The sequence below is a fragment of the Aphelocoma coerulescens genome, chromosome 22, assembly GCF_041296385.1.
Source record: "Aphelocoma coerulescens isolate FSJ_1873_10779 chromosome 22, UR_Acoe_1.0, whole genome shotgun sequence".
Lineage (NCBI taxonomy): Eukaryota > Metazoa > Chordata > Aves > Passeriformes > Corvidae > Aphelocoma > Aphelocoma coerulescens.
Window position 1 is genome coordinate 747,472 of NC_091035.1, and position 27,857 is coordinate 775,328.

The 27,857-nt window shown below is 50.3% G+C and overlaps 1 protein-coding gene across 1 annotated transcript; it reads right to left on the reverse strand.

The window, feature by feature from the left end:
• Nucleotides 1-27,492, reverse strand: LOC138121609 (uncharacterized). Its single transcript, XM_069035302.1, has 43 exons — nucleotides 27,308-27,492; nucleotides 26,072-26,138; nucleotides 25,427-25,479; nucleotides 24,845-24,992; nucleotides 24,514-24,624; nucleotides 24,003-24,141; nucleotides 23,084-23,166; nucleotides 22,436-22,612; nucleotides 22,105-22,215; nucleotides 21,466-21,604; nucleotides 20,549-20,631; nucleotides 19,896-20,072; nucleotides 19,565-19,675; nucleotides 18,926-19,064; nucleotides 18,006-18,088; nucleotides 17,358-17,534; nucleotides 17,027-17,137; nucleotides 16,388-16,526; nucleotides 15,472-15,554; nucleotides 14,824-15,000; nucleotides 14,493-14,603; nucleotides 13,854-13,992; nucleotides 12,937-13,019; nucleotides 12,284-12,460; nucleotides 11,953-12,063; nucleotides 11,314-11,452; nucleotides 10,397-10,479; nucleotides 9,744-9,920; nucleotides 9,413-9,523; nucleotides 8,774-8,912; nucleotides 7,857-7,939; nucleotides 7,201-7,377; nucleotides 6,870-6,980; nucleotides 6,231-6,369; nucleotides 5,314-5,396; nucleotides 4,663-4,839; nucleotides 4,332-4,442; nucleotides 3,693-3,831; nucleotides 2,777-2,868; nucleotides 2,180-2,320; nucleotides 1,851-1,961; nucleotides 692-830; nucleotides 1-89 (listed from the first exon to the last, which is right to left on the reverse strand). Exons 1-43 carry the CDS (start codon nucleotides 27,490-27,492, stop codon nucleotides 1-3), a joined length of 5,355 nt encoding a protein of 1,784 aa, XP_068891403.1.
• Nucleotides 27,493-27,857: the final 365 nt, after the last annotated feature.

The following is a 27,857-nucleotide window of genomic DNA, read 5'->3' on the forward strand; positions in this document are numbered from 1 at the left end:
TCAGGCCTTGATACTACCACCACAATAATTCAGATCCACGAGTTTGAGGACATCAAGTGAAACACACGATCCCTGATTCAGTTGGGGTCCTATACAAACAACATTAAAAAGAAAAAAGAAAAAAAAAGAAGAAAAAAAAGAAGAAAAAAAGGAGAGGCACTGGCTTAGATGCTGTTGAGTGCTCTGTGCAGCTGTCTGTTGACAGCCCTTAATACCTGGCACATTGCACTCGCCTTTTCAATCACATTGAGCCCTTTCAGCTTAAAAGCAAGTTTAAAGCAAAGCATGCAGTGAGGTAGAAATGCTGCTATGCCAGAATGCAACATTTGGAGCCTCAGCTGTAGAGTGTTTTCCCAAAGAGGGTAGGAGACAATCAGCTTGGAGAAAGGCTCAGAATACTTTGATGGTGCTTCAGGATTAACTGCTCAGAGTAAAAGAATTATTTGAATATATTTCAAACAAATACAGTTTTTGACCTCAATAAAAAAACTTCTATGATTAAGAAACTGGCAGCATCTCAGCAGATTTATACACATCTCCATAACAGTGCCTGCTCTTCTACAAGGATGCATGTCTGTTGCTTAGTTTCTGTCAATCTCAAGGTGCAAGAACAGCAATTGTACTTTAATCATGCCCCAAGAGAAACAAATGCCAGGTCACTTAGAGACACAATTCCCATGCTTGCACTCACCGTGAACTTCGTAAGCCATGTAGGTGGTGAGTCCGCTGCACATAGAGAAGACGTCTGCTCCATAAGACCTGAGGTTGTTGACCAATCCATTGGCGACAAAGGTGATGTGCTTGGTAGGTCTTCCAAAACCGATCTGGTTCTAAAGATCAAATACCAGCATTGAGCAAGCTCAGTGCTGGGATCTGGTTCCTGCTAGGCCTATTCCTAGGTCTGGAATGAGGACTCGGGGCTGGGTATTTGAGTCCCAACTGCCTTCAGGGACACCTTTCAATCCCCTGGGGGCCTGTGGGAGCACTAGCAAGCCTTGAAGGCAGCTGCAAAGGCAGAGCTCGTTCTAAGGGAGTCAAGGTGCAGGGAGCCCGAGGGGAAGTGGCAGCGCAAGGAAGGCGCTGAAGAGGAGAAGAGGAGTGCGGCCGCTCTGTGTAGCCAGTGCTCGGCTCCTCGCAAAGCATTTGCTCAGTCCCTGCCCTCGGCCCTCAGAGGCACTCGGGCTATCGGCTGGAAGGCCGGCGGCAGAAGTGTCTTCCTGATTTCTTTCTGCCCTACAGGTCTTCCTGCTATTTAAACTTTGGATTTTTTTAAGGACTCAGTTCTCAGATTTCAAGGGAAGCCAGTGTTTAGCAAAGGTGAATATGCTGAATGCTGAGATCATTTTTATGATGTCTGTGCTAATTTGGTCAGCTGAACTAAAGAAACATGGTGCATAGTTTTCTTCAAAAAGATTGAAAGCTTACTAAAATATTATTCAAGAAAACTAAAACACTTTTTCTTCCCTTATTAGATTTTCTACACTTTGTGAATGGGACTTTATGAAATGTACTGAGCACAGAATCTAAACTCTTGGTTACTAAGTTAGTATAAAAAGTCAATCGAAATAATGATGTAAATCATTGTGAAAATAATCTAGCTAATCTGGGACTTGGATTCAACATGATTAACCTGCACTAAAGGCGACCCAACGAGGATATGGTAAGTTTTGAAAGCTGTCCAATGATGTACCTGAAAAATATTACTGAAAATATCAATGGAAATAGCCATTAAAAAGGCTTTGAATTAAGCAGTTGGTTAAGAGGGTTTTGAAAAAAGAAGTGTTTCACACAAAAAAATGAATATCAAATACAGTACAATATTCCAAGCAACTGCTGACTGTGCCTCTTACCCTATTCTCTGAAGCCAATCTGACGAGAGCATCAAAGCTCGGCATCTCATTTTTGTTCATGGTAGAAATGTAGCAAGTTCTCTCTTGCACCACTTTGGTTGCAACGATGCCCTGTAAAATAAAGTTATTAAAGCACACAGTTCGGATTGTCACTGAAAAAGAGGGGATAAAATCTGGATAAAAAAAGGGACAAATGCAGAGAGTTTTGACCTCAAATCATGGACTCAGAATGGTCAGAATACAGAAACAAGGCCCGTTCCTGGGCCCAGCTGTACCAGGAGCCAGTCTCCTCGTCCGCTTTGTGAACAAGCAGCCCCCCTGCCACTCACCGTGTTGTAGTTCCAGATGGTTTTCCATGAAAATTGTTCGCTGCTTTGCTGGATAACCACCACACGTGTTAGACTGCTGAGGGTCAGATTTTGGAAAATACCACCGCCAGAGAAATGGCAGCTGTTATCCGTCTGCTGAGACTGAAAAGCCAAGGGAAAGAAGACATTTGGCCTTTGAAGGGAGACAGTGATGTCCCCAAAGCTTCAGAAAAATCCCTACTACAACAGAAGTAGTGCTGGCCCCAGGACAGTGCAAGTAAAGGCCTCATTCTTTTCAAAAGGACCCAGAATCAAGGCTGTGGTGTTGGGCAAAGGCCTGAAGAATTCTTTTCAAGCATTTAGTGAATCATTGCTGCATCTGGTGCCTTCGGAGGTTGATGCGTGAAGGACCACTGGCCACAATCAATCCAGGCTCAAGGTCTTGGATGGAAACCTCTGCTGACCCACTGCTCTGTTTCAGCATCTGCAGCCTCGAGCAGGAAGCTCTCGAAGGAGGAGATGCCAGGCCAGAAGGGCATCAGGCTTGGCTTTGGGCAGCAGCTCTGGAGCCCCCCCCCCCATGTGGTTCAAGAAAGGTAAGGACTAAGCTTTTCTCACCTGCCCATTGCCATTGCAGTACTTCAGATCCACAACACTAAGGACATGGAGGGTAATGCATGATCCCAAGTTCACCTGGGGTCCTTGGAAAGCTAGAAAAGAAAAGACAAAACCCCATGAGCTGAAAGACCTTGGCTGCCTGTCTACAGGAGGGTGCTGGTGCTGCTCAGAGCCAGCCAGGTTCTGAAGGATTGCTGCCCTAGGAATGTTTGAGCTGTACGAGGGACAGATTCCCTTGGAGAGGCCAAAGAGCACCAGCTGTGTGGCTCAGCAAGGAATGCCCACAAAGACGTGCTCTTGAAACCCCTTTGGGATTTCCCGTGCAGAAATCGGGGCTCTATGGCACTCGCTCCTGGGAATCCCGATGGCTGGGCATTACACGGTGAGGCTGCTGGCAGTTCACGGGCCCAGGCATATGGGCTGTGACGTTCTGGAAGAATTCTACCAAGTGCAGGTCATTAAAGCCCTGGGGAATGCGACCGTTGGCCCTGAGAGAAACCTCGAGGGATCGAAGCCGCTTGGCTTAGCGTTGTGAAGCAGCGGGGTTTGGTGGCTGCCTGGATCCCACTCGTCAGCAAGCTCTGAGCTGAAGGACAGCAGTTCTTAGGGCAACTCTTTTTCTCTGCCTGGGCAATACAAGGAGCTCAATGTGGGCCAAAACTCTGGGTCCAAATTTAAACCTCCTCAAGGTTCCCGGAAAGGACCTGTAAGAGCTTGTTTTGGGTCAGATATGGCAGCTGTGACACCACCCGGTTGCAGTCCTGATCTGCGGAGATGCCGAACCCTTTGAGCAACTGCTGCAGCCCTTGGTTTCTTTCCCACTCAAGGTGCAAGAACAGCAATTGTGCCTTGGTCATTCCCTAAGGGAAACAAATGCCAGGTCACTTGGAGACACAATTCCCATGCTTGCACTCACCGTGAACTTCGTAAGCCGTGTAGGTGGTGAGTCCGCTGCACATAGAGAAGACGTCTGCTCCGTAAGACCTGAGGTTGTTGACCAATCCATTGGCGACAAAGGTGATGTGCTTGGTAGGTCTTCCAAAACCGATCTGGTTCTAAAGATCAAATAGCAGCACTGAGCAAGCTCAGTGCCGGGATCTGGTTCCTGCTCGGCCTATTCCCTAGGGGAAAGGCTGGGGAAGAGGGAGACGCTCTCCTGTGCCCCATAGGAAAAGTGAGTCGGGCCAAGTGCAGCAGCAATGCAAAGTTCTGAGCTGACCAATGCAGTTTGGTACTGAATAGTCTGTGAGGGACTTTGAGGTCTTGGCATGTAAGAGAATTGGGGCCCTTGAAGGGCTTCTCAGAGAAAGGGTTTGTCAGAAACGTGCGGAGCTCAAGGTTCTCAGAAAAAGCGGAGCTGAGGGAAGGAATGGTGCAGCCCCTGTTTTCTTTCAGCAAAGGATTCCTATGAAGAATTCTCTAGCCCCACTACTGTTGAGAGAAAGAAAATCCTGCCACTTGTGAAAACCTCATTCTCTCCAGAAGATAAAACCACATGAAGAAACAGCCCAATGAACTTCAGGGTCAGGACACTGCTATTCCTCGGGAATCTTACCCTGCTCTCTTGTGCCAGGCGGGCCAGATTATTGAAGCTGGGCATCTCACTTCTGTTCATGATGGAAATGTAGCAGGCGTTCTGTTGCGTGACTTTGGTTGCAATGACGCCCTGTAAAAGCAAGTTATTGAGAACTCGCACTTCACTCTTTCAACCCTTGGGATTGGACAAAACCCGTTATTCAAACAGGAGCGAATGCCCAGGGTAGCTACCAACAATCACGGACTCAAGACGGTCAGAATACAGAAACAAGCCCCGTTCCTGGGCCCAGCTGTACCAGGAGCCAGTCTCCTCGTCCGCTTTGTGAACGAGCAGCCCCCCTGCCACTCACCGTGTTGTAGTTCCAGATGGTTTTCCAGGACCCGCTGATGCTCTTTTGCTCAATGATTGCCACATGCCATTGCCGGTTGATGGTCACAATTTGGGACTGGCCACCAATGATGACTTGCGTGTTGTTGCCTGGGATGTTGCCTGGGATGTTGCCTGGGATGCCGGGAATCTGCTGAGACTGAAAAGCCAAGGGAAAGAAGACGTTTGGCCTTTGAAGGGAGACAGCGATGTCCCCAAAGCTTCAGAAAAATCCCTACTACAACAGAAGAAGTGCTGGCCCCAGGACAGTGCAAGTACTGGCCTCATTCTTTTCAAAAGGACCCAGAATCAAGGCTGTGGCGTTGGGCAAAGGCCCGAAGAATTCTTTTCAAGCATTCAGTGAATCATTGCTGCATCTGACAGCTGTCATCTGGTGCCTTCGGAGGTTGATGCATGCAAGACCACTGGCCACAGTCAATCCAGGCTCAAGGTCTTGGATGGAAACCTCTGCTGACCCACTGCTCTGTTTCAGCATCTGCAGCCTCGAGCAGGAAGCTCTCGAAAGAGGAGATGCCAGGCCAGAAGGGCATCAGGCTTGGCTTTGGGCAGCAGCTCTGGAGCCCCCCCCCCCCCCCATGTGGTTCAAGAAAGGTAAGGACTAAGCTTTTCTCACCTGCCCATTGCCATTGCAGTACTTCAGATCCACAACTCTCAGGACATGGAGGGTAATGCATGATCCCAAGTTCACCTGGGATCCTTGGAAAGCTAGAAAAGAAAAGACAAAACCCCATGAGCTGAAAGACCTTGGCTGCCTGTCTACAGGAGGGTGCTGGTGCTGCTCAGAGCCAGCCAGGTTCTGAAGGATTGCTGCACTCGGAATGTTTGAGCTGTACGAGGGACAGATTCCCTTGGAGAGGCCAAAGAGCACCAGCTCTGTGGCTCAGCAAGGAATGCCCACAAAGACGTGCTCTTGAAACCCCTTTGGGATTTCCCGTGCAGAAATCGGGGCTCTATGGCACTCGCTCCTGGGAATCCCGATGGCTGGGCATTAACACGGTGAGGCTGCTGGCAGTTCACGGGCCCAGGCATATGGGCTGTGACGTTCTGGAAGAATCCTACCAAGTGCAGGTCATTAAAGCCCTGGGGAATGCGACCGTTGGCCCTGAGAGAAACCTCGAGGGATCGAAGCCGCTTGGCTTAGCGTTGTGAAGCAGCGGGGTTTGGTGGCTGCCTGGATCCCACTCGTCAGCAAGCTCTGAGCTGAAGGACAGCAGTTCTTAGGGCAACCCTTTTTCTCTGCCTGGGCAATACAAGGAGCTCAATGTGGGCCAAAACTCTGGGTCCAAATTTAAACCTCCTCAAGGTTCCCGGAAAGGACCTGTAAGAGCTTGTTTTGGGTCAGATATGGCAGCTGTGACACCACCCGGTTGCAGTCCTGATCTGCGGAGATGCCGAACCCTTTGAGCAACTGCTGCAGCCCTTGGTTTCTTTCCCACTCAAGGTGCAAGAACAGCAATTGTGCCTTGGTCATTCCCTAAGGGAAACAAATGCCAGGTCACTTGGAGACACAATTCCCATGCTTGCACTCACCGTGAACTTCGTAAGCCGTGTAGGTGGTGAGTCCGCTGCACATAGAGAAGACGTCTGCTCCGTAAGACCTGAGGTTGTTGACCAATCCATTGGCGACAAAGGTGATGTGCTTGGTAGGTCTTCCAAAACCGATCTGGTTCTAAAGATCAAATAGCAGCACTGAGCAAGCTCAGTGCCGGGATCTGGTTCCTGCTCGGCCTATTCCCTAGGGGAAAGGCTGGGGAAGAGGGAGACGCTCTCCTGTGCCCCATAGGAAAAGTGAGTCGGGCCAAGTGCAGCAGCAATGCAAAGTTCTGAGCTGACCAATGCAGTTTGGTACTGAATAGTCTGTGAGGGACTTTGAGGTCTTGGCATGTAAGAGAATTGGGGCCCTTGAAGGGCTTCTCAGAGAAAGGGTTTGTCAGAAACGTGCGGAGCTCAAGGTTCTCAGAAAAAGCGGAGCTGAGGGAAGGAATGGTGCAGCCCCTGTTTTCTTTCAGCAAAGGATTCCTATGAAGAATTCTCTAGCCCCACTACTGTTGAGAGAAAGAAAATCCTGCCACTTGTGAAAACCTCATTCTCTCCAGAAGATAAAACCACATGAAGAAACAGCCCAATGAACTTCAGGGTCAGGACACTGCTATTCCTCGGGAATCTTACCCTGCTCTCTTGTGCCAGGCGGGCCAGATTATTGAAGCTGGGCATCTCACTTCTGTTCATGATGGAAATGTAGCAGGCGTTCTGTTGCGTGACTTTGGTTGCAATGACGCCCTGTAAAAGCAAGTTATTGAGAACTCGCACTTCACTCTTTCAACCCTTGGGATTGGACAAAACCCGTTATTCAAACAGGAGCGAATGCCCAGGGTAGCTACCAACAATCACGGACTCAAGACGGTCAGAATACAGAAACAAGCCCCGTTCCTGGGCCCAGCTGTACCAGGAGCCAGTCTCCTCGTCCGCTTTGTGAACGAGCAGCCCCCCTGCCACTCACCGTGTTGTAGTTCCAGATGGTTTTCCAGGACCCGCTGATGCTGTTTTGCTCAATGATTGCCACATGCCATTGCCGGTTGATGGTCACAATTTGGGACTGGCCACCAATGATGACTTGCGTGTTGTTGCCTGGGATGTTGCCTGGGATGTTGCCTGGGATGCCGGGAATCTGCTGAGACTGAAAAGCCAAGGGAAAGAAGACGTTTGGCCTTTGAAGGGAGACAGTGATGTCCCCAAAGCTTCAGAAAAATCCCTACTACAACAGAAGAAGTGCTGGCCCCAGGACAGTGCAAGTACTGGCCTCATTCTTTTCAAAAGGACCCAGAATCAAGGCTGTGGCGTTGGGCAAAGGCCCGAAGAATTCTTTTCAAGCATTCAGTGAATCATTGCTGCATCTGACAGCTGTCATCTGGTGCCTTCGGAGGTTGATGCATGCAAGACCACTGGCCACAGTCAATCCAGGCTCAAGGTCTTGGATGGAAACCTCTGCTGACCCACTGCTCTGTTTCAGCATCTGCAGCCTCGAGCAGGAAGCTCTCGAAAGAGGAGATGCCAGGCCAGAAGGGCATCAGGCTTGGCTTTGGGCAGCAGCTCTGGAGCCCCCCCCCCCCCCCCCCCCATTTGGTTCAAGAAAGGTAAGGACTAAGCTTTTCTCACCTGCCCATTGCCATTGCAGTACTTCAGATCCACAACACTAAGGACATGGAGGGTAATGCATGATCCCAAGTTCACCTGGGATCCTTGGAAAGCTAGAAAAGAAAAGACAAAACCCCATGAGCTGAAAGACCTTGGCTGCCTGTCTACAGGAGGGTGCTGGTGCTGCTCAGAGCCAGCCAGGTTCTGAAGGATTGCTGCACTCGGAATGTTTGAGCTGTACGAGGGACAGATTCCCTTGGAGAGGCCAAAGAGCACCAGCTGTGTGGCTCAGCAAGGAATGCCCACAAAGACGTGCTCTTGAAACCCCTTTGGGATTTCCCGTGCAGAAATCGGGGCTCTATGGCACTCGCTCCTGGGAATCCCGATGGCTGGGCATTAACACGGTGAGGCTGCTGGCAGTTCACGGGCCCAGGCATATGGGCTGTGACGTTCTGGAAGAATCCTACCAAGTGCAGGTCATTAAAGCCCTGGGGAATGCGACCGTTGGCCCTGAGAGAAACCTCGAGGGATCGAAGCCGCTTGGCTTAGCGTTGTGAAGCAGCGGGGTTTGGTGGCTGCCTGGATCCCACTCGTCAGCAAGCTCTGAGCTGAAGGACAGCAGTTCTTAGGGCAACTCTTTTTCTCTGCCTGGGCAATACAAGGAGCTCAATGTGGGCCAAAACTCTGGGTCCAAATTTAAACCTCCTCAAGGTTCCCGGAAAGGACCTGTAAGAGCTTGTTTTGGGTCAGATATGGCAGCTGTGACACCACCCGGTTGCAGTCCTGATCTGCGGAGATGCCGAACCCTTTGAGCAACTGCTGCAGCCCTTGGTTTCTTTCCCACTCAAGGTGCAAGAACAGCAATTGTGCCTTGGTCATTCCCTAAGGGAAACAAATGCCAGGTCACTTGGAGACACAATTCCCATGCTTGCACTCACCGTGAACTTCGTAAGCCGTGTAGGTGGTGAGTCCGCTGCACATAGAGAAGACGTCTGCTCCGTAAGACCTGAGGTTGTTGACCAATCCATTGGCGACAAAGGTGATGTGCTTGGTAGGTCTTCCAAAACCGATCTGGTTCTAAAGATCAAATAGCAGCACTGAGCAAGCTCAGTGCCGGGATCTGGTTCCTGCTCGGCCTATTCCCTAGGGGAAAGGCTGGGGAAGAGGGAGACGCTCTCCTGTGCCCCATAGGAAAAGTGAGTCGGGCCAAGTGCAGCAGCAATGCAAAGTTCTGAGCTGACCAATGCAGTTTGGTACTGAATAGTCTGTGAGGGACTTTGAGGTCTTGGCATGTAAGAGAATTGGGGCCCTTGAAGGGCTTCTCAGAGAAAGGGTTTGTCAGAAACGTGCGGAGCTCAAGGTTCTCAGAAAAAGCGGAGCTGAGGGAAGGAATGGTGCAGCCCCTGTTTTCTTTCAGCAAAGGATTCCTATGAAGAATTCTCTAGCCCCACTACTGTTGAGAGAAAGAAAATCCTGCCACTTGTGAAAACCTCATTCTCTCCAGAAGATAAAACCACATGAAGAAACAGCCCAATGAACTTCAGGGTCAGGACACTGCTATTCCTCGGGAATCTTACCCTGCTCTCTTGTGCCAGGCGGGCCAGATTATTGAAGCTGGGCATCTCACTTCTGTTCATGATGGAAATGTAGCAGGTGTTCTGTTGCGTGACTTTGGTTGCAATGACGCCCTGTAAAAGCAAGTTATTGAGAACTCGCACTTCACTCTTTCAACCCTTGGGATTGGACAAAACCCGTTATTCAAACAGGAGCGAATGCCCAGGGTAGCTACCAACAATCACGGACTCAAGACGGTCAGAATACAGAAACAAGCCCCGTTCCTGGGCCCAGCTGTACCAGGAGCCAGTCTCCTCGTCCGCTTTGTGAACGAGCAGCCCCCCTGCCACTCACCGTGTTGTAGTTCCAGATGGTTTTCCAGGACCCGCTGATGCTGTTTTGCTCAATGATTGCCACATGCCATTGCCGGTTGATGGTCACAATTTGGGACTGGCCACCAATGATGACTTGCGTGTTGTTGCCTGGGATGTTGCCTGGGATGTTGCCTGGGATGCCGGGAATCTGCTGAGACTGAAAAGCCAAGGGAAAGAAGACGTTTGGCCTTTGAAGGGAGACAGCGATGTCCCCAAAGCTTCAGAAAAATCCCTACTACAACAGAAGAAGTGCTGGCCCCAGGACAGTGCAAGTACTGGCCTCATTCTTTTCAAAAGGACCCAGAATCAAGGCTGTGGCGTTGGGCAAAGGCCCGAAGAATTCTTTTCAAGCATTCAGTGAATCATTGCTGCATCTGACAGCTGTCATCTGGTGCCTTCGGAGGTTGATGCATGCAAGACCACTGGCCACAGTCAATCCAGGCTCAAGGTCTTGGATGGAAACCTCTGCTGACCCACTGCTCTGTTTCAGCATCTGCAGCCTCGAGCAGGAAGCTCTCGAAAGAGGAGATGCCAGGCCAGAAGGGCATCAGGCTTGGCTTTGGGCAGCAGCTCTGGAGCCCCCCCCCCCCCCCCCATTTGGTTCAAGAAAGGTAAGGACTAAGCTTTTCTCACCTGCCCATTGCCATTGCAGTACTTCAGATCCACAACTCTCAGGACATGGAGGGTAATGCATGATCCCAAGTTCACCTGGGATCCTTGGAAAGCTAGAAAAGAAAAGACAAAACCCCATGAGCTGAAAGACCTTGGCTGCCTGTCTACAGGAGGGTGCTGGTGCTGCTCAGAGCCAGCCAGGTTCTGAAGGATTGCTGCACTCGGAATGTTTGAGCTGTACGAGGGACAGATTCCCTTGGAGAGGCCAAAGAGCACCAGCTCTGTGGCTCAGCAAGGAATGCCCACAAAGACGTGCTCTTGAAACCCCTTTGGGATTTCCCGTGCAGAAATCGGGGCTCTATGGCACTCGCTCCTGGGAATCCCGATGGCTGGGCATTAACACGGTGAGGCTGCTGGCAGTTCACGGGCCCAGGCATATGGGCTGTGACGTTCTGGAAGAATCCTACCAAGTGCAGGTCATTAAAGCCCTGGGGAATGCGACCGTTGGCCCTGAGAGAAACCTCGAGGGATCGAAGCCGCTTGGCTTAGCGTTGTGAAGCAGCGGGGTTTGGTGGCTGCCTGGATCCCACTCGTCAGCAAGCTCTGAGCTGAAGGACAGCAGTTCTTAGGGCAACTCTTTTTCTCTGCCTGGGCAATACAAGGAGCTCAATGTGGGCCAAAACTCTGGGTCCAAATTTAAACCTCCTCAAGGTTCCCGGAAAGGACCTGTAAGAGCTTGTTTTGGGTCAGATATGGCAGCTGTGACACCACCCGGTTGCAGTCCTGATCTGCGGAGATGCCGAACCCTTTGAGCAACTGCTGCAGCCCTTGGTTTCTTTCCCACTCAAGGTGCAAGAACAGCAATTGTGCCTTGGTCATTCCCTAAGGGAAACAAATGCCAGGTCACTTGGAGACACAATTCCCATGCTTGCACTCACCGTGAACTTCGTAAGCCGTGTAGGTGGTGAGTCCGCTGCACATAGAGAAGACGTCTGCTCCGTAAGACCTGAGGTTGTTGACCAATCCATTGGCGACAAAGGTGATGTGCTTGGTAGGTCTTCCAAAACCGATCTGGTTCTAAAGATCAAATAGCAGCACTGAGCAAGCTCAGTGCCGGGATCTGGTTCCTGCTCGGCCTATTCCCTAGGGGAAAGGCTGGGGAAGAGGGAGACGCTCTCCTGTGCCCCATAGGAAAAGTGAGTCGGGCCAAGTGCAGCAGCAATGCAAAGTTCTGAGCTGACCAATGCAGTTTGGTACTGAATAGTCTGTGAGGGACTTTGAGGTCTTGGCATGTAAGAGAATTGGGGCCCTTGAAGGGCTTCTCAGAGAAAGGGTTTGTCAGAAACGTGCGGAGCTCAAGGTTCTCAGAAAAAGCGGAGCTGAGGGAAGGAATGGTGCAGCCCCTGTTTTCTTTCAGCAAAGGATTCCTATGAAGAATTCTCTAGCCCCACTACTGTTGAGAGAAAGAAAATCCTGCCACTTGTGAAAACCTCATTCTCTCCAGAAGATAAAACCACATGAAGAAACAGCCCAATGAACTTCAGGGTCAGGACACTGCTATTCCTCGGGAATCTTACCCTGCTCTCTTGTGCCAGGCGGGCCAGATTATTGAAGCTGGGCATCTCACTTCTGTTCATGATGGAAATGTAGCAGGTGTTCTGTTGCGTGACTTTGGTTGCAATGACGCCCTGTAAAAGCAAGTTATTGAGAACTCGCACTTCACTCTTTCAACCCTTGGGATTGGACAAAACCCGTTATTCAAACAGGAGCGAATGCCCAGGGTAGCTACCAACAATCACGGACTCAAGACGGTCAGAATACAGAAACAAGCCCCGTTCCTGGGCCCAGCTGTACCAGGAGCCAGTCTCCTCGTCCGCTTTGTGAACGAGCAGCCCCCCTGCCACTCACCGTGTTGTAGTTCCAGATGGTTTTCCAGGACCCGCTGATGCTGTTTTGCTCAATGATTGCCACATGCCATTGCCGGTTGATGGTCACAATTTGGGACTGGCCACCAATGATGACTTGCGTGTTGTTGCCTGGGATGTTGCCTGGGATGTTGCCTGGGATGCCGGGAATCTGCTGAGACTGAAAAGCCAAGGGAAAGAAGACGTTTGGCCTTTGAAGGGAGACAGTGATGTCCCCAAAGCTTCAGAAAAATCCCTACTACAACAGAAGAAGTGCTGGCCCCAGGACAGTGCAAGTACTGGCCTCATTCTTTTCAAAAGGACCCAGAATCAAGGCTGTGGCGTTGGGCAAAGGCCCGAAGAATTCTTTTCAAGCATTCAGTGAATCATTGCTGCATCTGACAGCTGTCATCTGGTGCCTTCGGAGGTTGATGCATGCAAGACCACTGGCCACAGTCAATCCAGGCTCAAGGTCTTGGATGGAAACCTCTGCTGACCCACTGCTCTGTTTCAGCATCTGCAGCCTCGAGCAGGAAGCTCTCGAAAGAGGAGATACCAGGCCAGAAGGGCATCAGGCTTGGCTTTGGGCAGCAGCTCTGGAGCCCCCCCCCCCCCCCCCATTTGGTTCAAGAAAGGTAAGGACTAAGCTTTTCTCACCTGCCCATTGCCATTGCAGTACTTCAGATCCACAACACTAAGGACATGGAGGGTAATGCATGATCCCAAGTTCACCTGGGGTCCTTGGAAAGCTAGAAAAGAAAAGACAAAACCCCATGAGCTGAAAGACCTTGGCTGCCTGTCTACAGGAGGGTGCTGGTGCTGCTCAGAGCCAGCCAGGTTCTGAAGGATTGCTGCACTCGGAATGTTTGAGCTGTACGAGGGACAGATTCCCTTGGAGAGGCCAAAGAGCACCAGCTCTGTGGCTCAGCAAGGAATGCCCACAAAGACGTGCTCTTGAAACCCCTTTGGGATTTCCCGTGCAGAAATCGGGGCTCTATGGCACTCGCTCCTGGGAATCCCGATGGCTGGGCATTAACACGGTGAGGCTGCTGGCAGTTCACGGGCCCAGGCATATGGGCTGTGACGTTCTGGAAGAATCCTACCAAGTGCAGGTCATTAAAGCCCTGGGGAATGCGACCGTTGGCCCTGAGAGAAACCTCGAGGGATCGAAGCCGCTTGGCTTAGCGTTGTGAAGCAGCGGGGTTTGGTGGCTGCCTGGATCCCACTCGTCAGCAAGCTCTGAGCTGAAGGACAGCAGTTCTTAGGGCAACCCTTTTTCTCTGCCTGGGCAATACAAGGAGCTCAATGTGGGCCAAAACTCTGGGTCCAAATTTAAACCTCCTCAAGGTTCCCGGAAAGGACCTGTAAGAGCTTGTTTTGGGTCAGATATGGCAGCTGTGACACCACCCGGTTGCAGTCCTGATCTGCGGAGATGCCGAACCCTTTGAGCAACTGCTGCAGCCCTTGGTTTCTTTCCCACTCAAGGTGCAAGAACAGCAATTGTGCCTTGGTCATTCCCTAAGGGAAACAAATGCCAGGTCACTTGGAGACACAATTCCCATGCTTGCACTCACCGTGAACTTCGTAAGCCGTGTAGGTGGTGAGTCCGCTGCACATAGAGAAGACGTCTGCTCCGTAAGACCTGAGGTTGTTGACCAATCCATTGGCGACAAAGGTGATCTGCTTGGTAGGTCTTCCAAAACCGATCTGGTTCTAAAGATCAAATAGCAGCACTGAGCAAGCTCAGTGCCGGGATCTGGTTCCTGCTCGGCCTATTCCCTAGGGGAAAGGCTGGGGAAGAGGGAGACGCTCTCCTGTGCCCCATAGGAAAAGTGAGTCGGGCCAAGTGCAGCAGCAATGCAAAGTTCTGAGCTGACCAATGCAGTTTGGTACTGAATAGTCTGTGAGGGACTTTGAGGTCTTGGCATGTAAGAGAATTGGGGCCCTTGAAGGGCTTCTCAGAGAAAGGGTTTGTCAGAAACGTGCGGAGCTCAAGGTTCTCAGAAAAAGCGGAGCTGAGGGAAGGAATGGTGCAGCCCCTGTTTTCTTTCAGCAAAGGATTCCTATGAAGAATTCTCTAGCCCCACTACTGTTGAGAGAAAGAAAATCCTGCCACTTGTGAAAACCTCATTCTCTCCAGAAGATAAAACCACATGAAGAAACAGCCCAATGAACTTCAGGGTCAGGACACTGCTATTCCTCGGGAATCTTACCCTGCTCTCTTGTGCCAGGCGGGCCAGATTATTGAAGCTGGGCATCTCACTTCTGTTCATGATGGAAATGTAGCAGGCGTTCTGTTGCGTGACTTTGGTTGCAATGACGCCCTGTAAAAGCAAGTTATTGAGAACTCGCACTTCACTCTTTCAACCCTTGGGATTGGACAAAACCCGTTATTCAAACAGGAGCGAATGCCCAGGGTAGCTACCAACAATCACGGACTCAAGACGGTCAGAATACAGAAACAAGCCCCGTTCCTGGGCCCAGCTGTACCAGGAGCCAGTCTCCTCGTCCGCTTTGTGAACGAGCAGCCCCCCTGCCACTCACCGTGTTGTAGTTCCAGATGGTTTTCCAGGACCCGCTGATGCTGTTTTGCTCAATGATTGCCACATGCCATTGCCGGTTGATGGTCACAATTTGGGACTGGCCACCAATGATGACTTGCGTGTTGTTGCCTGGGATGTTGCCTGGGATGTTGCCTGGGATGCCGGGAATCTGCTGAGACTGAAAAGCCAAGGGAAAGAAGACGTTTGGCCTTTGAAGGGAGACAGTGATGTCCCCAAAGCTTCAGAAAAATCCCTACTACAACAGAAGAAGTGCTGGCCCCAGGACAGTGCAAGTACTGGCCTCATTCTTTTCAAAAGGACCCAGAATCAAGGCTGTGGCGTTGGGCAAAGGCCCGAAGAATTCTTTTCAAGCATTCAGTGAATCATTGCTGCATCTGACAGCTGTCATCTGGTGCCTTCGGAGGTTGATGCATGCAAGACCACTGGCCACAGTCAATCCAGGCTCAAGGTCTTGGATGGAAACCTCTGCTGACCCACTGCTCTGTTTCAGCATCTGCAGCCTCGAGCAGGAAGCTCTCGGAAGAGGAGATGCCAGGCCAGAAGGGCATCAGGCTTGGCTTTGGGCAGCAGCTCTGGAGCCCCCCCCCCCCATTTGGTTCAAGAAAGGTAAGGACTAAGCTTTTCTCACCTGCCCATTGCCATTGCAGTACTTCAGATCCACAACACTAAGGACATGGAGGGTAATGCATGATCCCAAGTTCACCTGGGGTCCTTGGAAAGCTAGAAAAGAAAAGACAAAACCCCATGAGCTGAAAGACCTTGGCTGCCTGTCTACAGGAGGGTGCTGGTGCTGCTCCGGGCCAGCCAGGTTCTGAAGGATTGCTGCACTCGGAATGTTTGAGCTGTACGAGGGACAGATTCCCTTGGAGAGGCCAAAGAGCACCAGCTGTGTGGCTCAGCAAGGAATGCCCACAAAGACGTGCTCTTGAAACCCCTTTGGGATTTCCCGTGCAGAAATCGGGGCTCTATGGCACTCGCTCCTGGGAATCCCGATGGCTGGGCATTACACGGTGAGGCTGCTGGCAGTTCACGGGCCCAGGCATATGGGCTGTGACGTTCTGGAAGAGTCCTACCAAGTGCAGGTCATTAAAGCCCTGGGGAATGCGACCGTTGGCCCTGAGAGAAACCTCGAGGGATCGAAGCCGCTTGGCTTAGCGTTGTGAAGCAGCGGGGTTTGGTGGCTGCCTGGATCCCACTCGTCAGCAAGCTCTGAGCTGAAGGACAGCAGTTCTTAGGGCAACCCTTTTTCTCTGCCTGGGCAATACAAGGAGCTCAATGTGGGCCAAAACTCTGGGTCCAAATTTAAACCTCCTCAAGGTTCCCGGAAAGGACCTGTAAGAGCTTGTTTTGGGTCAGATATGGCAGCTGTGACACCACCCGGTTGCAGTCCTGATCTGCGGAGATGCCGAACCCTTTGAGCAACTGCTGCAGCCCTTGGTTTCTTTCCCACTCAAGGTGCAAGAACAGCAATTGTGCCTTGGTCATTCCCTAAGGGAAACAAATGCCAGGTCACTTGGAGACACAATTCCCATGCTTGCACTCACCGTGAACTTCGTAAGCCGTGTAGGTGGTGAGTCCGCTGCACATAGAGAAGACGTCTGCTCCGTAAGACCTGAGGTTGTTGACCAATCCATTGGCGACAAAGGTGATCTGCTTGGTAGGTCTTCCAAAACCGATCTGGTTCTAAAGATCAAATAGCAGCACTGAGCAAGCTCAGTGCCGGGATCTGGTTCCTGCTCGGCCTATTCCCTAGGGGAAAGGCTGGGGAAGAGGGAGACGCTCTCCTGTGCCCCATAGGAAAAGTGAGTCGGGCCAAGTGCAGCAGCAATGCAAAGTTCTGAGCTGACCAATGCAGTTTGGTACTGAATAGTCTGTGAGGGACTTTGAGGTCTTGGCATGTAAGAGAATTGGGGCCCTTGAAGGGCTTCTCAGAGAAAGGGTTTGTCAGAAACGTGCGGAGCTCAAGGTTCTCAGAAAAAGCGGAGCTGAGGGAAGGAATGGTGCAGCCCCTGTTTTCTTTCAGCAAAGGATTCCTATGAAGAATTCTCTAGCCCCACTACTGTTGAGAGAAAGAAAATCCTGCCACTTGTGAAAACCTCATTCTCTCCAGAAGATAAAACCACATGAAGAAACAGCCCAATGAACTTCAGGGTCAGGACACTGCTATTCCTCGGGAATCTTACCCTGCTCTCTTGTGCCAGGCGGGCCAGATTATTGAAGCTGGGCATCTCACTTCTGTTCATGATGGAAATGTAGCAGGCGTTCTGTTGCGTGACTTTGGTTGCAATGACGCCCTGTAAAAGCAAGTTATTGAGAACTCGCACTTCACTCTTTCAACCCTTGGGATTGGACAAAACCCGTTATTCAAACAGGAGCGAATGCCCAGGGTAGCTACCAACAATCACGGACTCAAGACGGTCAGAATACAGAAACAAGCCCCGTTCCTGGGCCCAGCTGTACCAGGAGCCAGTCTCCTCGTCCGCTTTGTGAACGAGCAGCCCCCCTGCCACTCACCGTGTTGTAGTTCCAGATGGTTTTCCAGGACCCGCTGATGCTCTTTTGCTCAATGATTGCCACATGCCATTGCCGGTTGATGGTCACAATTTGGGACTGGCCACCAATGATGACTTGCGTGTTGTTGCCTGGGATGTTGCCTGGGATGTTGCCTGGGATGCCGGGAATCTGCTGAGACTGAAAAGCCAAGGGAAAGAAGACGTTTGGCCTTTGAAGGGAGACAGTGATGTCCCCAAAGCTTCAGAAAAATCCCTACTACAACAGAAGAAGTGCTGGCCCCAGGACAGTGCAAGTACTGGCCTCATTCTTTTCAAAAGGACCCAGAATCAAGGCTGTGGCGTTGGGCAAAGGCCCGAAGAATTCTTTTCAAGCATTCAGTGAATCATTGCTGCATCTGACAGCTGTCATCTGGTGCCTTCGGAGGTTGATGCATGCAAGACCACTGGCCACAGTCAATCCAGGCTCAAGGTCTTGGATGGAAACCTCTGCTGACCCACTGCTCTGTTTCAGCATCTGCAGCCTCGAGCAGGAAGCTCTCGGAAGAGGAGATGCCAGGCCAGAAGGGCATCAGGCTTGGCTTTGGGCAGCAGCTCTGGAGCCCCCCCCCCCCATTTGGTTCAAGAAAGGTAAGGACTAAGCTTTTCTCACCTGCCCATTGCCATTGCAGTACTTCAGATCCACAACACTAAGGACATGGAGGGTAATGCATGATCCCAAGTTCACCTGGGATCCTTGGAAAGCTAGAAAAGAAAAGACAAAACCCCATGAGCTGAAAGACCTTGGCTGCCTGTCTACAGGAGGGTGCTGGTGCTTCTCAGGTGTGCCAGCCAGGTTCTGAAGGATTGCTGCACTCGGAATGTTTGAGCTGTACGAGGGACAGATTCCCTTGGAGAGGCCAAAGAGCACCAGCTGTGTGGCTCAGCAAGGAATGCCCACAAAGACGTGCTCTTGAAACCCCTTTGGGATTTCCCGTGCAGAAATCGGGGCTCTATGGCACTCGCTCCTGGGAATCCCGATGGCTGGGCATTAACACGGTGAGGCTGCTGGCAGTTCACGGGCCCAGGCATATGGGCTGTGACGTTCTGGAAGAGTCCTACCAAGTGCAGGTCATTAAAGCCCTGGGGAATGCGACCGTTGGCCCTGAGAGAAACCTCGAGGGATCGAAGCCGCTTGGCTTAGCGTTGTGAAGCAGCGGGGTTTGGTGGCTGCCTGGATCCCACTCGTCAGCAAGCTCTGAGCTGAAGGACAGCAGTTCTTAGGGCAACTCTTTTTCTCTGCCTGGGCAATACAAGGAGCTCAATGTGGGCCAAAACTCTGGGTCCAAATTTAAACCTCCTCAAGGTTCCCGGAAAGGACCTGTAAGAGCTTGTTTTGGGTCAGATATGGCAGCTGTGACACCACCCGGTTGCAGTCCTGATCTGCGGAGATGCCGAACCCTTTGAGCAACTGCTGCAGCCCTTGGTTTCTTTCCCACTCAAGGTGCAAGAACAGCAATTGTGCCTTGGTCATTCCCTAAGGGAAACAAATGCCAGGTCACTTGGAGACACAATTCCCATGCTTGCACTCACCGTGAACTTCGTAAGCCGTGTAGGTGGTGAGTCCGCTGCACATAGAGAAGACGTCTGCTCCGTAAGACCTGAGGTTGTTGACCAATCCATTGGCGACAAAGGTGATGTGCTTGGTAGGTCTTCCAAAACCGATCTGGTTCTAAAGATCAAATAGCAGCACTGAGCAAGCTCAGTGCCGGGATCTGGTTCCTGCTCGGCCTATTCCCTAGGGGAAAGGCTGGGGAAGAGGGAGACGCTCTCCTGTGCCCCATAGGAAAAGTGAGTCGGGCCAAGTGCAGCAGCAATGCAAAGTTCTGAGCTGACCAATGCAGTTTGGTACTGAATAGTCTGTGAGGGACTTTGAGGTCTTGGCATGTAAGAGAATTGGGGCCCTTGAAGGGCTTCTCAGAGAAAGGGTTTGTCAGAAACGTGCGGAGCTCAAGGTTCTCAGAAAAAGCGGAGCTGAGGGAAGGAATGGTGCAGCCCCTGTTTTCTTTCAGCAAAGGATTCCTATGAAGAATTCTCTAGCCCCACTACTGTTGAGAGAAAGAAAATCCTGCCACTTGTGAAAACCTCATTCTCTCCAGAAGATAAAACCACATGAAGAAACAGCCCAATGAACTTCAGGGTCAGGACACTGCTATTCCTCGGGAATCTTACCCTGCTCTCTTGTGCCAGGCGGGCCAGATTATTGAAGCTGGGCATCTCACTTCTGTTCATGATGGAAATGTAGCAGGCGTTCTGTTGCGTGACTTTGGTTGCAATGACGCCCTGTAAAAGCAAGTTATTGAGAACTCGCACTTCACTCTTTCAACCCTTGGGATTGGACAAAACCCGTTATTCAAACAGGAGCGAATGCCCAGGGTAGCTACCAACAATCACGGACTCAAGACGGTCAGAATACAGAAACAAGCCCCGTTCCTGGGCCCAGCTGTACCAGGAGCCAGTCTCCTCGTCCGCTTTGTGAACGAGCAGCCCCCCTGCCACTCACCGTGTTGTAGTTCCAGATGGTTTTCCAGGACCCGCTGATGCTCTTTTGCTCAATGATTGCCACATGCCATTGCCGGTTGATGGTCACAATTTGGGACTGGCCACCAATGATGACTTGCGTGTTGTTGCCTGGGATGTTGCCTGGGATGTTGCCTGGGATGCCGGGAATCTGCTGAGACTGAAAAGCCAAGGGAAAGAAGACGTTTGGCCTTTGAAGGGAGACAGTGATGTCCCCAAAGCTTCAGAAAAATCCCTACTACAACAGAAGAAGTGCTGGCCCCAGGACAGTGCAAGTACTGGCCTCATTCTTTTCAAAAGGACCCAGAATCAAGGCTGTGGCGTTGGGCAAAGGCCCGAAGAATTCTTTTCAAGCATTCAGTGAATCATTGCTGCATCTGACAGCTGTCATCTGGTGCCTTCGGAGGTTGATGCATGCAAGACCACTGGCCACAGTCAATCCAGGCTCAAGGTCTTGGATGGAAACCTCTGCTGACCCACTGCTCTGTTTCAGCATCTGCAGCCTCGAGCAGGAAGCTCTCGGAAGAGGAGATGCCAGGCCAGAAGGGCATCAGGCTTGGCTTTGGGCAGCAGCTCTGGAGCCCCCCCCCCCCCCCCCATTTGGTTCAAGAAAGGTAAGGACTAAGCTTTTCTCACCTGCCCATTGCCATTGCAGTACTTCAGATCCACAACACTAAGGACATGGAGGGTAATGCATGATCCCAAGTTCACCTGGGATCCTTGGAAAGCTAGAAAAGAAAAGACAAAACCCCATGAGCTGAAAGACCTTGGCTGCCTGTCTACAGGAGGGTGCTGGTGCTGCTCAGAGCCAGCCAGGTTCTGAAGGATTGCTGCACTCGGAATGTTTGAGCTGTACGAGGGACAGATTCCCTTGGAGAGGCCAAAGAGCACCAGCTGTGTGGCTCAGCAAGGAATGCCCACAAAGACGTGCTCTTGAAACCCCTTTGGGATTTCCCGTGCAGAAATCGGGGCTCTATGGCACTCGCTCCTGGGAATCCCGATGGCTGGGCATTAACACGGTGAGGCTGCTGGCAGTTCACGGGCCCAGGCATATGGGCTGTGACGTTCTGGAAGAATCCTACCAAGTGCAGGTCATTAAAGCCCTGGGGAATGCGACCGTTGGCCCTGAGAGAAACCTCGAGGGATCGAAGCCGCTTGGCTTAGCGTTGTGAAGCAGCGGGGTTTGGTGGCTGCCTGGATCCCACTCGTCAGCAAGCTCTGAGCTGAAGGACAGCAGTTCTTAGGGCAACCCTTTTTCTCTGCCTGGGCAATACAAGGAGCTCAATGTGGGCCAAAACTCTGGGTCCAAATTTAAACCTCCTCAAGGTTCCCGGAAAAGACCTGTAAGAGCTTGTTTTGGGTCAGATATGGCAGCTGTGACACCACCCGGTTGCAGTCCTGATCTGCGGAGATGCCGAACCCTTTGAGCAACTGCTGCAGCCCTTGGTTTCTTTCCCACTCAAGGTGCAAGAACAGCAATTGTGCCTTGGTCATTCCCTAAGGGAAACAAATGCCAGGTCACTTGGAGACACAATTCCCATGCTTGCACTCACCGTGAACTTCGTAAGCCGTGTAGGTGGTGAGTCCGCTGCACATAGAGAAGACGTCTGCTCCGTATGACCTGAGGTTGTTGACCAATCCATTGGCGACAAAGGTGATGTGCTTGGTAGGTCTTCCAAAACCGATCTGGTTCTAAAGATCAAATAGCAGCACTGAGCAAGCTCAGTGCCGGGATCTGGTTCCTGCTCGGCCTATTCCCTAGGGGAAAGGCTGGGGAAGAGGGAGACGCTCTCCTGTGCCCCATAGGAAAAGTGAGTCGGGCCAAGTGCAGCAGCAATGCAAAGTTCTGAGCTGACCAATGCAGTTTGGTACTGAATAGTCTGTGAGGGACTTTGAGGTCTTGGCATGTAAGAGAATTGGGGCCCTTGAAGGGCTTCTCAGAGAAAGGGTTTGTCAGAAACGTGCGGAGCTCAAGGTTCTCAGAAAAAGCAGAGCTGAGGGAAGGAATGGTGCAGCCCCTGTTTTCTTTCAGCAAAGGATTCCTATGAAGAATTCTCTAGCCCCACTACTGTTGAGAGAAAGAAAATCCTGCCACTTGTGAAAACCTCATTCTCTCCAGAAGATAAAACCACATGAAGAAACAGCCCAATGAACTTCAGGGTCAGGACACTGCTATTCCTCGGGAATCTTACCCTGCTCTCTTGTGCCAGGCGGGCCAGATTATTGAAGCTGGGCATCTCACTTCTGTTCATGATGGAAATGTAGCAGGCGTTCTGTTGCGTGACTTTGGTTGCAATGACGCCCTGTAAAAGCAAGTTATTGAGAACTCGCACTTCACTCTTTCAACCCTTGGGATTGGACAAAACCCGTTATTCAAACAGGAGCGAATGCCCAGGGTAGCTACCAACAATCACGGACTCAAGACGGTCAGAATACAGAAACAAGCCCCGTTCCTGGGCCCAGCTGTACCAGGAGCCAGTCTCCTCGTCCGCTTTGTGAACGAGCAGCCCCCCTGCCACTCACCGTGTTGTAGTTCCAGATGGTTTTCCAGGACCCGCTGATGCTCTTTTGCTCAATGATTGCCACATGCCATTGCCGGTTGATGGTCACAATTTGGGACTGGCCACCAATGATGACTTGCGTGTTGTTGCCTGGGATGTTGCCTGGGATGTTGCCTGGGATGCCGGGAATCTGCTGAGACTGAAAAGCCAAGGGAAAGAAGACGTTTGGCCTTTGAAGGGAGACAGTGATGTCCCCAAAGCTTCAGAAAAATCCCTACTACAACAGAAGAAGTGCTGGCCCCAGGACAGTGCAAGTACTGGCCTCATTCTTTTCAAAAGTACCCAGAATCAAGGCTGTGATGTTGGGCAAAGGCCCGAAGAATTCTTTTCAAGCATTCAGTGAATCATTGCTGCATCTGACAGCTGTCATCTGGTGCCTTCGGAGGTTGATGCATGCAAGACCACTGGCCACAGTCAATCCAGGCTCAAGGTCTTGGATGGAAACCTCTGCTGACCCACTGCTCTGTTTCAGCATCTGCAGCCTCGAGCAGGAAGCTCTCGAAAGAGGAGATGCCAGGCCAGAAGGGCATCAGGCTTGGCTTTGGGCAGCAGCTCTGGAGCCCCCCCCCCCCATTTGGTTCAAGAAAGGTAAGGACTAAGGTTTTCTCACCTGCCCATTGCCATTGCAGTACTTCAGATCCACAACACTAAGGACATGGAGGGTAATGCATGATCCCGAGTTCACCTGGGGTCCTTGGAAAGCTAGAAAAGAAAAGACAAAACCCCATGAGCTGAAAGACCTTGGCTGCCTGTCTACAGGAGGGTGCTGGTGCTTCTCAGGTGTGCCAGCCAGGTTCTGAAGGATTGCTGCACTCGGAATGTTTGAGCTGTACGAGGGACAGATTCCCTTGGAGAGGCCAAAGAGCACCAGCTGTGTGGCTCAGCAAGGAATGCCCACAAAGACGTGCTCTTGAAACCCCTTTGGGATTTCCCGTGCAGAAATCGGGGCTCTATGGCACTCGCTCCTGGGAATCCCGATGGCTGGGCATTACACGGTGAGGCTGCTGGCAGTTCACGGGCCCAGGCATATGGGCTGTGACGTTCTGGAAGAATCCTGCCAAGTGCAGGTCATTAAAGCCCTGGGGAATGCGACCGTTGGCCCTGAGAGAAACCTCGAGGGATCGAAGCCGCTTGGCTTAGCGTTGTGAAGCAGCGGGGTTTGGTGGCTGCCTGGATCCCACTCGTCAGCAAGCTCTGAGCTGAAGGACAGCAGTTCTTAGGGCAACCCTTTTTCTCTGCCTGGGCAATACAAGGAGCTCAATGTGGGCCAAAACTCTGGGTCCAAATTTAAACCTCCTCAAGGTTCCCGGAAAGGACCTGTAAGAGCTTGTTTTGGGTCAGATATGGCAGCTGTGACACCACCCGGTTGCAGTCCTGATCTGCGGGGATGCCGAACCCTTTGAGCAACTGCTGCAGCCCTTGGTTTCTTTCCCACTCAAGGTGCAAGAACAGCAATTGTGCCTTGGTCATTCCCTAAGGGAAACAAATGCCAGGTCACTTAGAGACACAATTCCCATGCTTGCACTCACCGTGAACTTCGTAAGCTATGTAGGTGGTGAGTCCGCTGCACATAGAGAAGACGTCTGCTCCGTAAGACCTGAGGTTGTTGACCAATCCATTGGCGACAAAGGTGATGTGCTTGTTAGGTCTTCCAAAACTGATCTGGTTCTAAAGATCAAATACTAGCATTGAGCAAGCTTAGTGCTGGGATTTGGTTCCTTCTAGGCCTATGCCTAGGTCTGGAATGAGGTCTCGGGGCTGGGTGTTTGAGTCCCAACTGCCTTCAGGGACCCCCCCTTAGTCCCCTCGGGCCCCTTTGACTCAACATGCTGAACCTGCACGAAAGGCATGTGAATGATGATTTTGTAATTTTTTAAAGGTTTGAAATGGTGTACCTGAAATATAACCGAAAATGTCACCACTAATTTTTTTTTCCCTTACCTATCGGTTAAGAAATTTTGGAAAATAGCACTGTCTCAGACACAGAATGAACATCAACTACCGTAAAATATTTTCGGCTATTCTGATTTTAAATCTTACCGTTTTTTGTGAAGCCAGCTGGTCTAGAGTTTCAAAGCTAGGCATCTCATTTCTGTTCATGATGGAAATGTAGCAAGTTCTCTCTTGCATCAATTTGGTTGCAATGATGCCCTGCAAAATCAAGTTATTGACTATTTGCAATTCAGTTTTCCAACCCTTCGGATTGTAGAAAACTCTTTCTTCAAACAGGAATGAATGGTCGAGAGTTGCTACCAAAAATCATGGACTCAGGATGGTCAGAACAAGGAAATAGGCCCCATTCCTGGTCCCAGCTCTACCAGGAGCCAGTCTCCTCGTCCGCTTTGTGAATGAGCAGCCCCCCACCACTCACCGTGTTGTAGTTCCAGATGGTTTTCCATGAAAATTTTTCACTCCTTTGCTGGATAACCACCACACGTGTTAGACTGCTGAGGGTCAGATTTTGGAAAACACAACCGCCAGAGACATGGCAGTTGTTATCCGTCTGCTGAGACTGAAAAGCCAAGGGAAAGAAGATGTTTAGTGTTTGAAGGGAGTCAGTGATGTCCCCAAAGTTTTAGAAAATCCCTGCTAAAATCCCTAAAGTGCTGCTCGCTGGTAAGTGCTGTCACAATCTGGGATTAGCCACTAGTGATGGGGACCTTGGATGTTACCCCAAGTATGATTTACTGGCTTTCAATTTTTTGCTGAGAATCAATTAAAAAATAAGAGATTTTTAGATTTCAAACTTGTCAGTGATCTCTTAAAATTTTTATAAAAATTTTTGCTAGGCTAGAATAAGTTCTACCCCACAGAGATTGCCAGAGTTTCATCTGTCAAAGAAGATTTTAATATGTTTCCTCCAAAGGGCTGGAGAAAGAAACAAGGAGATCTCATGAAGTGGGGAACATAGAAAGAGCAGCCATTCATGTGGAAATTGGTCACTGTACTCACGTAATCAGCAAGGGCTGGAGTCAGGACAAGTCCAAGAAGGACCGCAGTCAAAATCTGCAATGAAAATCAAATACAAAAGTGTAATTGCAGCTCTGGCTGACAAATCTGGTCATGAGAATCCTCCTTCCCTTTTCCTAATGTGATGTTTAAGGGTCCTCCTTTCATCCTGGCATTGCAACAGTGCCCTAAAAGGGAGTCACCCTTGCTTTACCCCAGGGTGCTGCAAAGGGGACACATTTCCCACTTGCTCTTTCAAGAGCTGAATCTGCAGTTGTTTCTCAGACCTGTGCAGGCACACACAGGTATTTTACAAGAGTGAGGAGAAAGCTTTTCCATTTCTTGTGCTCTGGCATTACAGGGAAGGGATTGATCCACTAGTGCAGTGCTCCAGTTGTGCAAAAGCATTGACAATGATGGGCATGGATTAGGCTTCCTGCTTTCTGAATGGTGTACAGGCAAGCCGTGAAAAGATCCTTACCTCCTCAGCTCCTTTGGGGAACAGGGGCTGAGCTGCTCATTCTGGAGGAGCAAAATGTCCCCAGAGAAAGCCTTTGTGCTCTAGAGAGGCAGAAGCACTTCTGAGGGATAAAGGAATGGGTTTGGATCAAAGTTTCAGTTTATAAGGAAGAAAAGCATGCATACTTACAGGGAGATTCATCCTGACTGCAGAGCTGACGCTCCTGCAGGTAGAAAGAGCAATGTGAACCTCCCACCTTTTATATGTTTTCAGAATTAGGTGTGGAAGGGCTGAATGTTGCAATAAAATTATTTTGCCATTTGTATTCCTGCTACATGTCACTGTAAATTATTTCCTGTTGTAACTACTTGATAAATATGGGGATTGTACTTCTGCAAATTTTGACCTAATAATTATCAGATAAGGCTCCATTTCTAGTAAAAAATTAAATGTGCTTTATAGTAACTTTCTGACATGTACTAATTACTTCTGAAACGTCGCGTCAAACTTACAATCAGAGATATCCTAGGACTTTAAACAAACAAAAAACCCGCTTTTAATTAGTCTGAATAAATAAAAACCTCTGCACTTTCAAAAATGCACTCTATGTTCTTTGTAACCATAGCACCCACCAAAATACATGTTCCATGTACAACACAGCCACTGAAAACTGTTTTACAAGAATCTCAGAATCAGAGAGGACCCAAGAGGATCGAGTCCAACTCCTGGGCCTGCACAAGAACAATCCCCAGGAGTCCTGCCCTGTACCTGGGAGCATTGTCCAAACACTCCTTGAGCTCCATCAGGATTGGTGCTGTGACCACTTTTCTGGGGAACCTGTTCCAGCTCCCAACCACCCTTTGGGTGAAGAACCTTTCTTTTATATCCAACCTAAACCACCCCTGACACAATTTCACATTATTTTCTCGGGTCCTGTCACTGGTCACCAAGACAAGAGATCAGTGTCTGCCCCTCCTCTTTCCCTCACAAAAAAGTTTTAACTGCAATGACATCTCCCCTCAGTCTCTTCCTGCTGAACACACCAAGTGTCCTCAGCTGCTCCTCACATGGCTTCCCCTCAAGACCTTTCACCATCTTTGCTGCGCTCCTTTGGAGGTTCTCTAATAGCTTAATATCTTTCTTATATTGCAGTGATCAAAACTGCACAAAATGTTCAAGGTGAGGCCACCCCAGTGCAGAGCAGAGTGGAACAATCCCCTCCCTTGACCGGTTGGTGATGCTGTGCCTGATGCCCCCCAGGACACATATGTCCCTCCTGCCTGCCAGGGCAGTGCTGACTCATATTCAACTTTCCGTTGACCAGGACACCCAGGTCCCCTGGTGCAGCACTGCTTTCCATCATCTCATTTCTTCATTCTGCATGTATATCCAGGGTTACCCCATCCCAGGTGCAGAATCCGGCACTTTGTCTTGTTGAACTTCATATGGTTGGTGATGGACCACCCCTCTAATTTATTGAGGTCCCTCTGCAGGGCCTCCCTGACTTTGAGGGAGTCAACTGCTCCTCCCCATTTTGTATCATCTGCAAACTTGCTCAGCATGCCTTCCAGTCCTGCACCCAAGTAATTTATTAAGGTCTTGAAAAGCATGGCGCCAAGGATGGAGCCCTGTGGAACCCCACTAGTGACCAGTGCCAGCATGATATCACCCCATTCACTACAGACCTTTGTGCCCAGCCACTGAGCCAGTTGTTCACCTATTGTGTGATGTGTTTATCCAACTATGGGCTGGACATTTTGCCACTGATACATTTGAAAAAAAAAAAAAAATTATCATCCCCCACAGTTCTGGCCAGCTTTAACTCCAGTTCAAGCTGAAATGTTGCATACATATGGGTAAGTCTGTGGAGGTCTCTTTGTTATTTTAGGTAGCAACAGTTTATTTTCTGAAGTGATATAAATACTTATTGACACAGGAAATACTTAAGAGGGAGGTTTTGAATACTTTTTTTTAT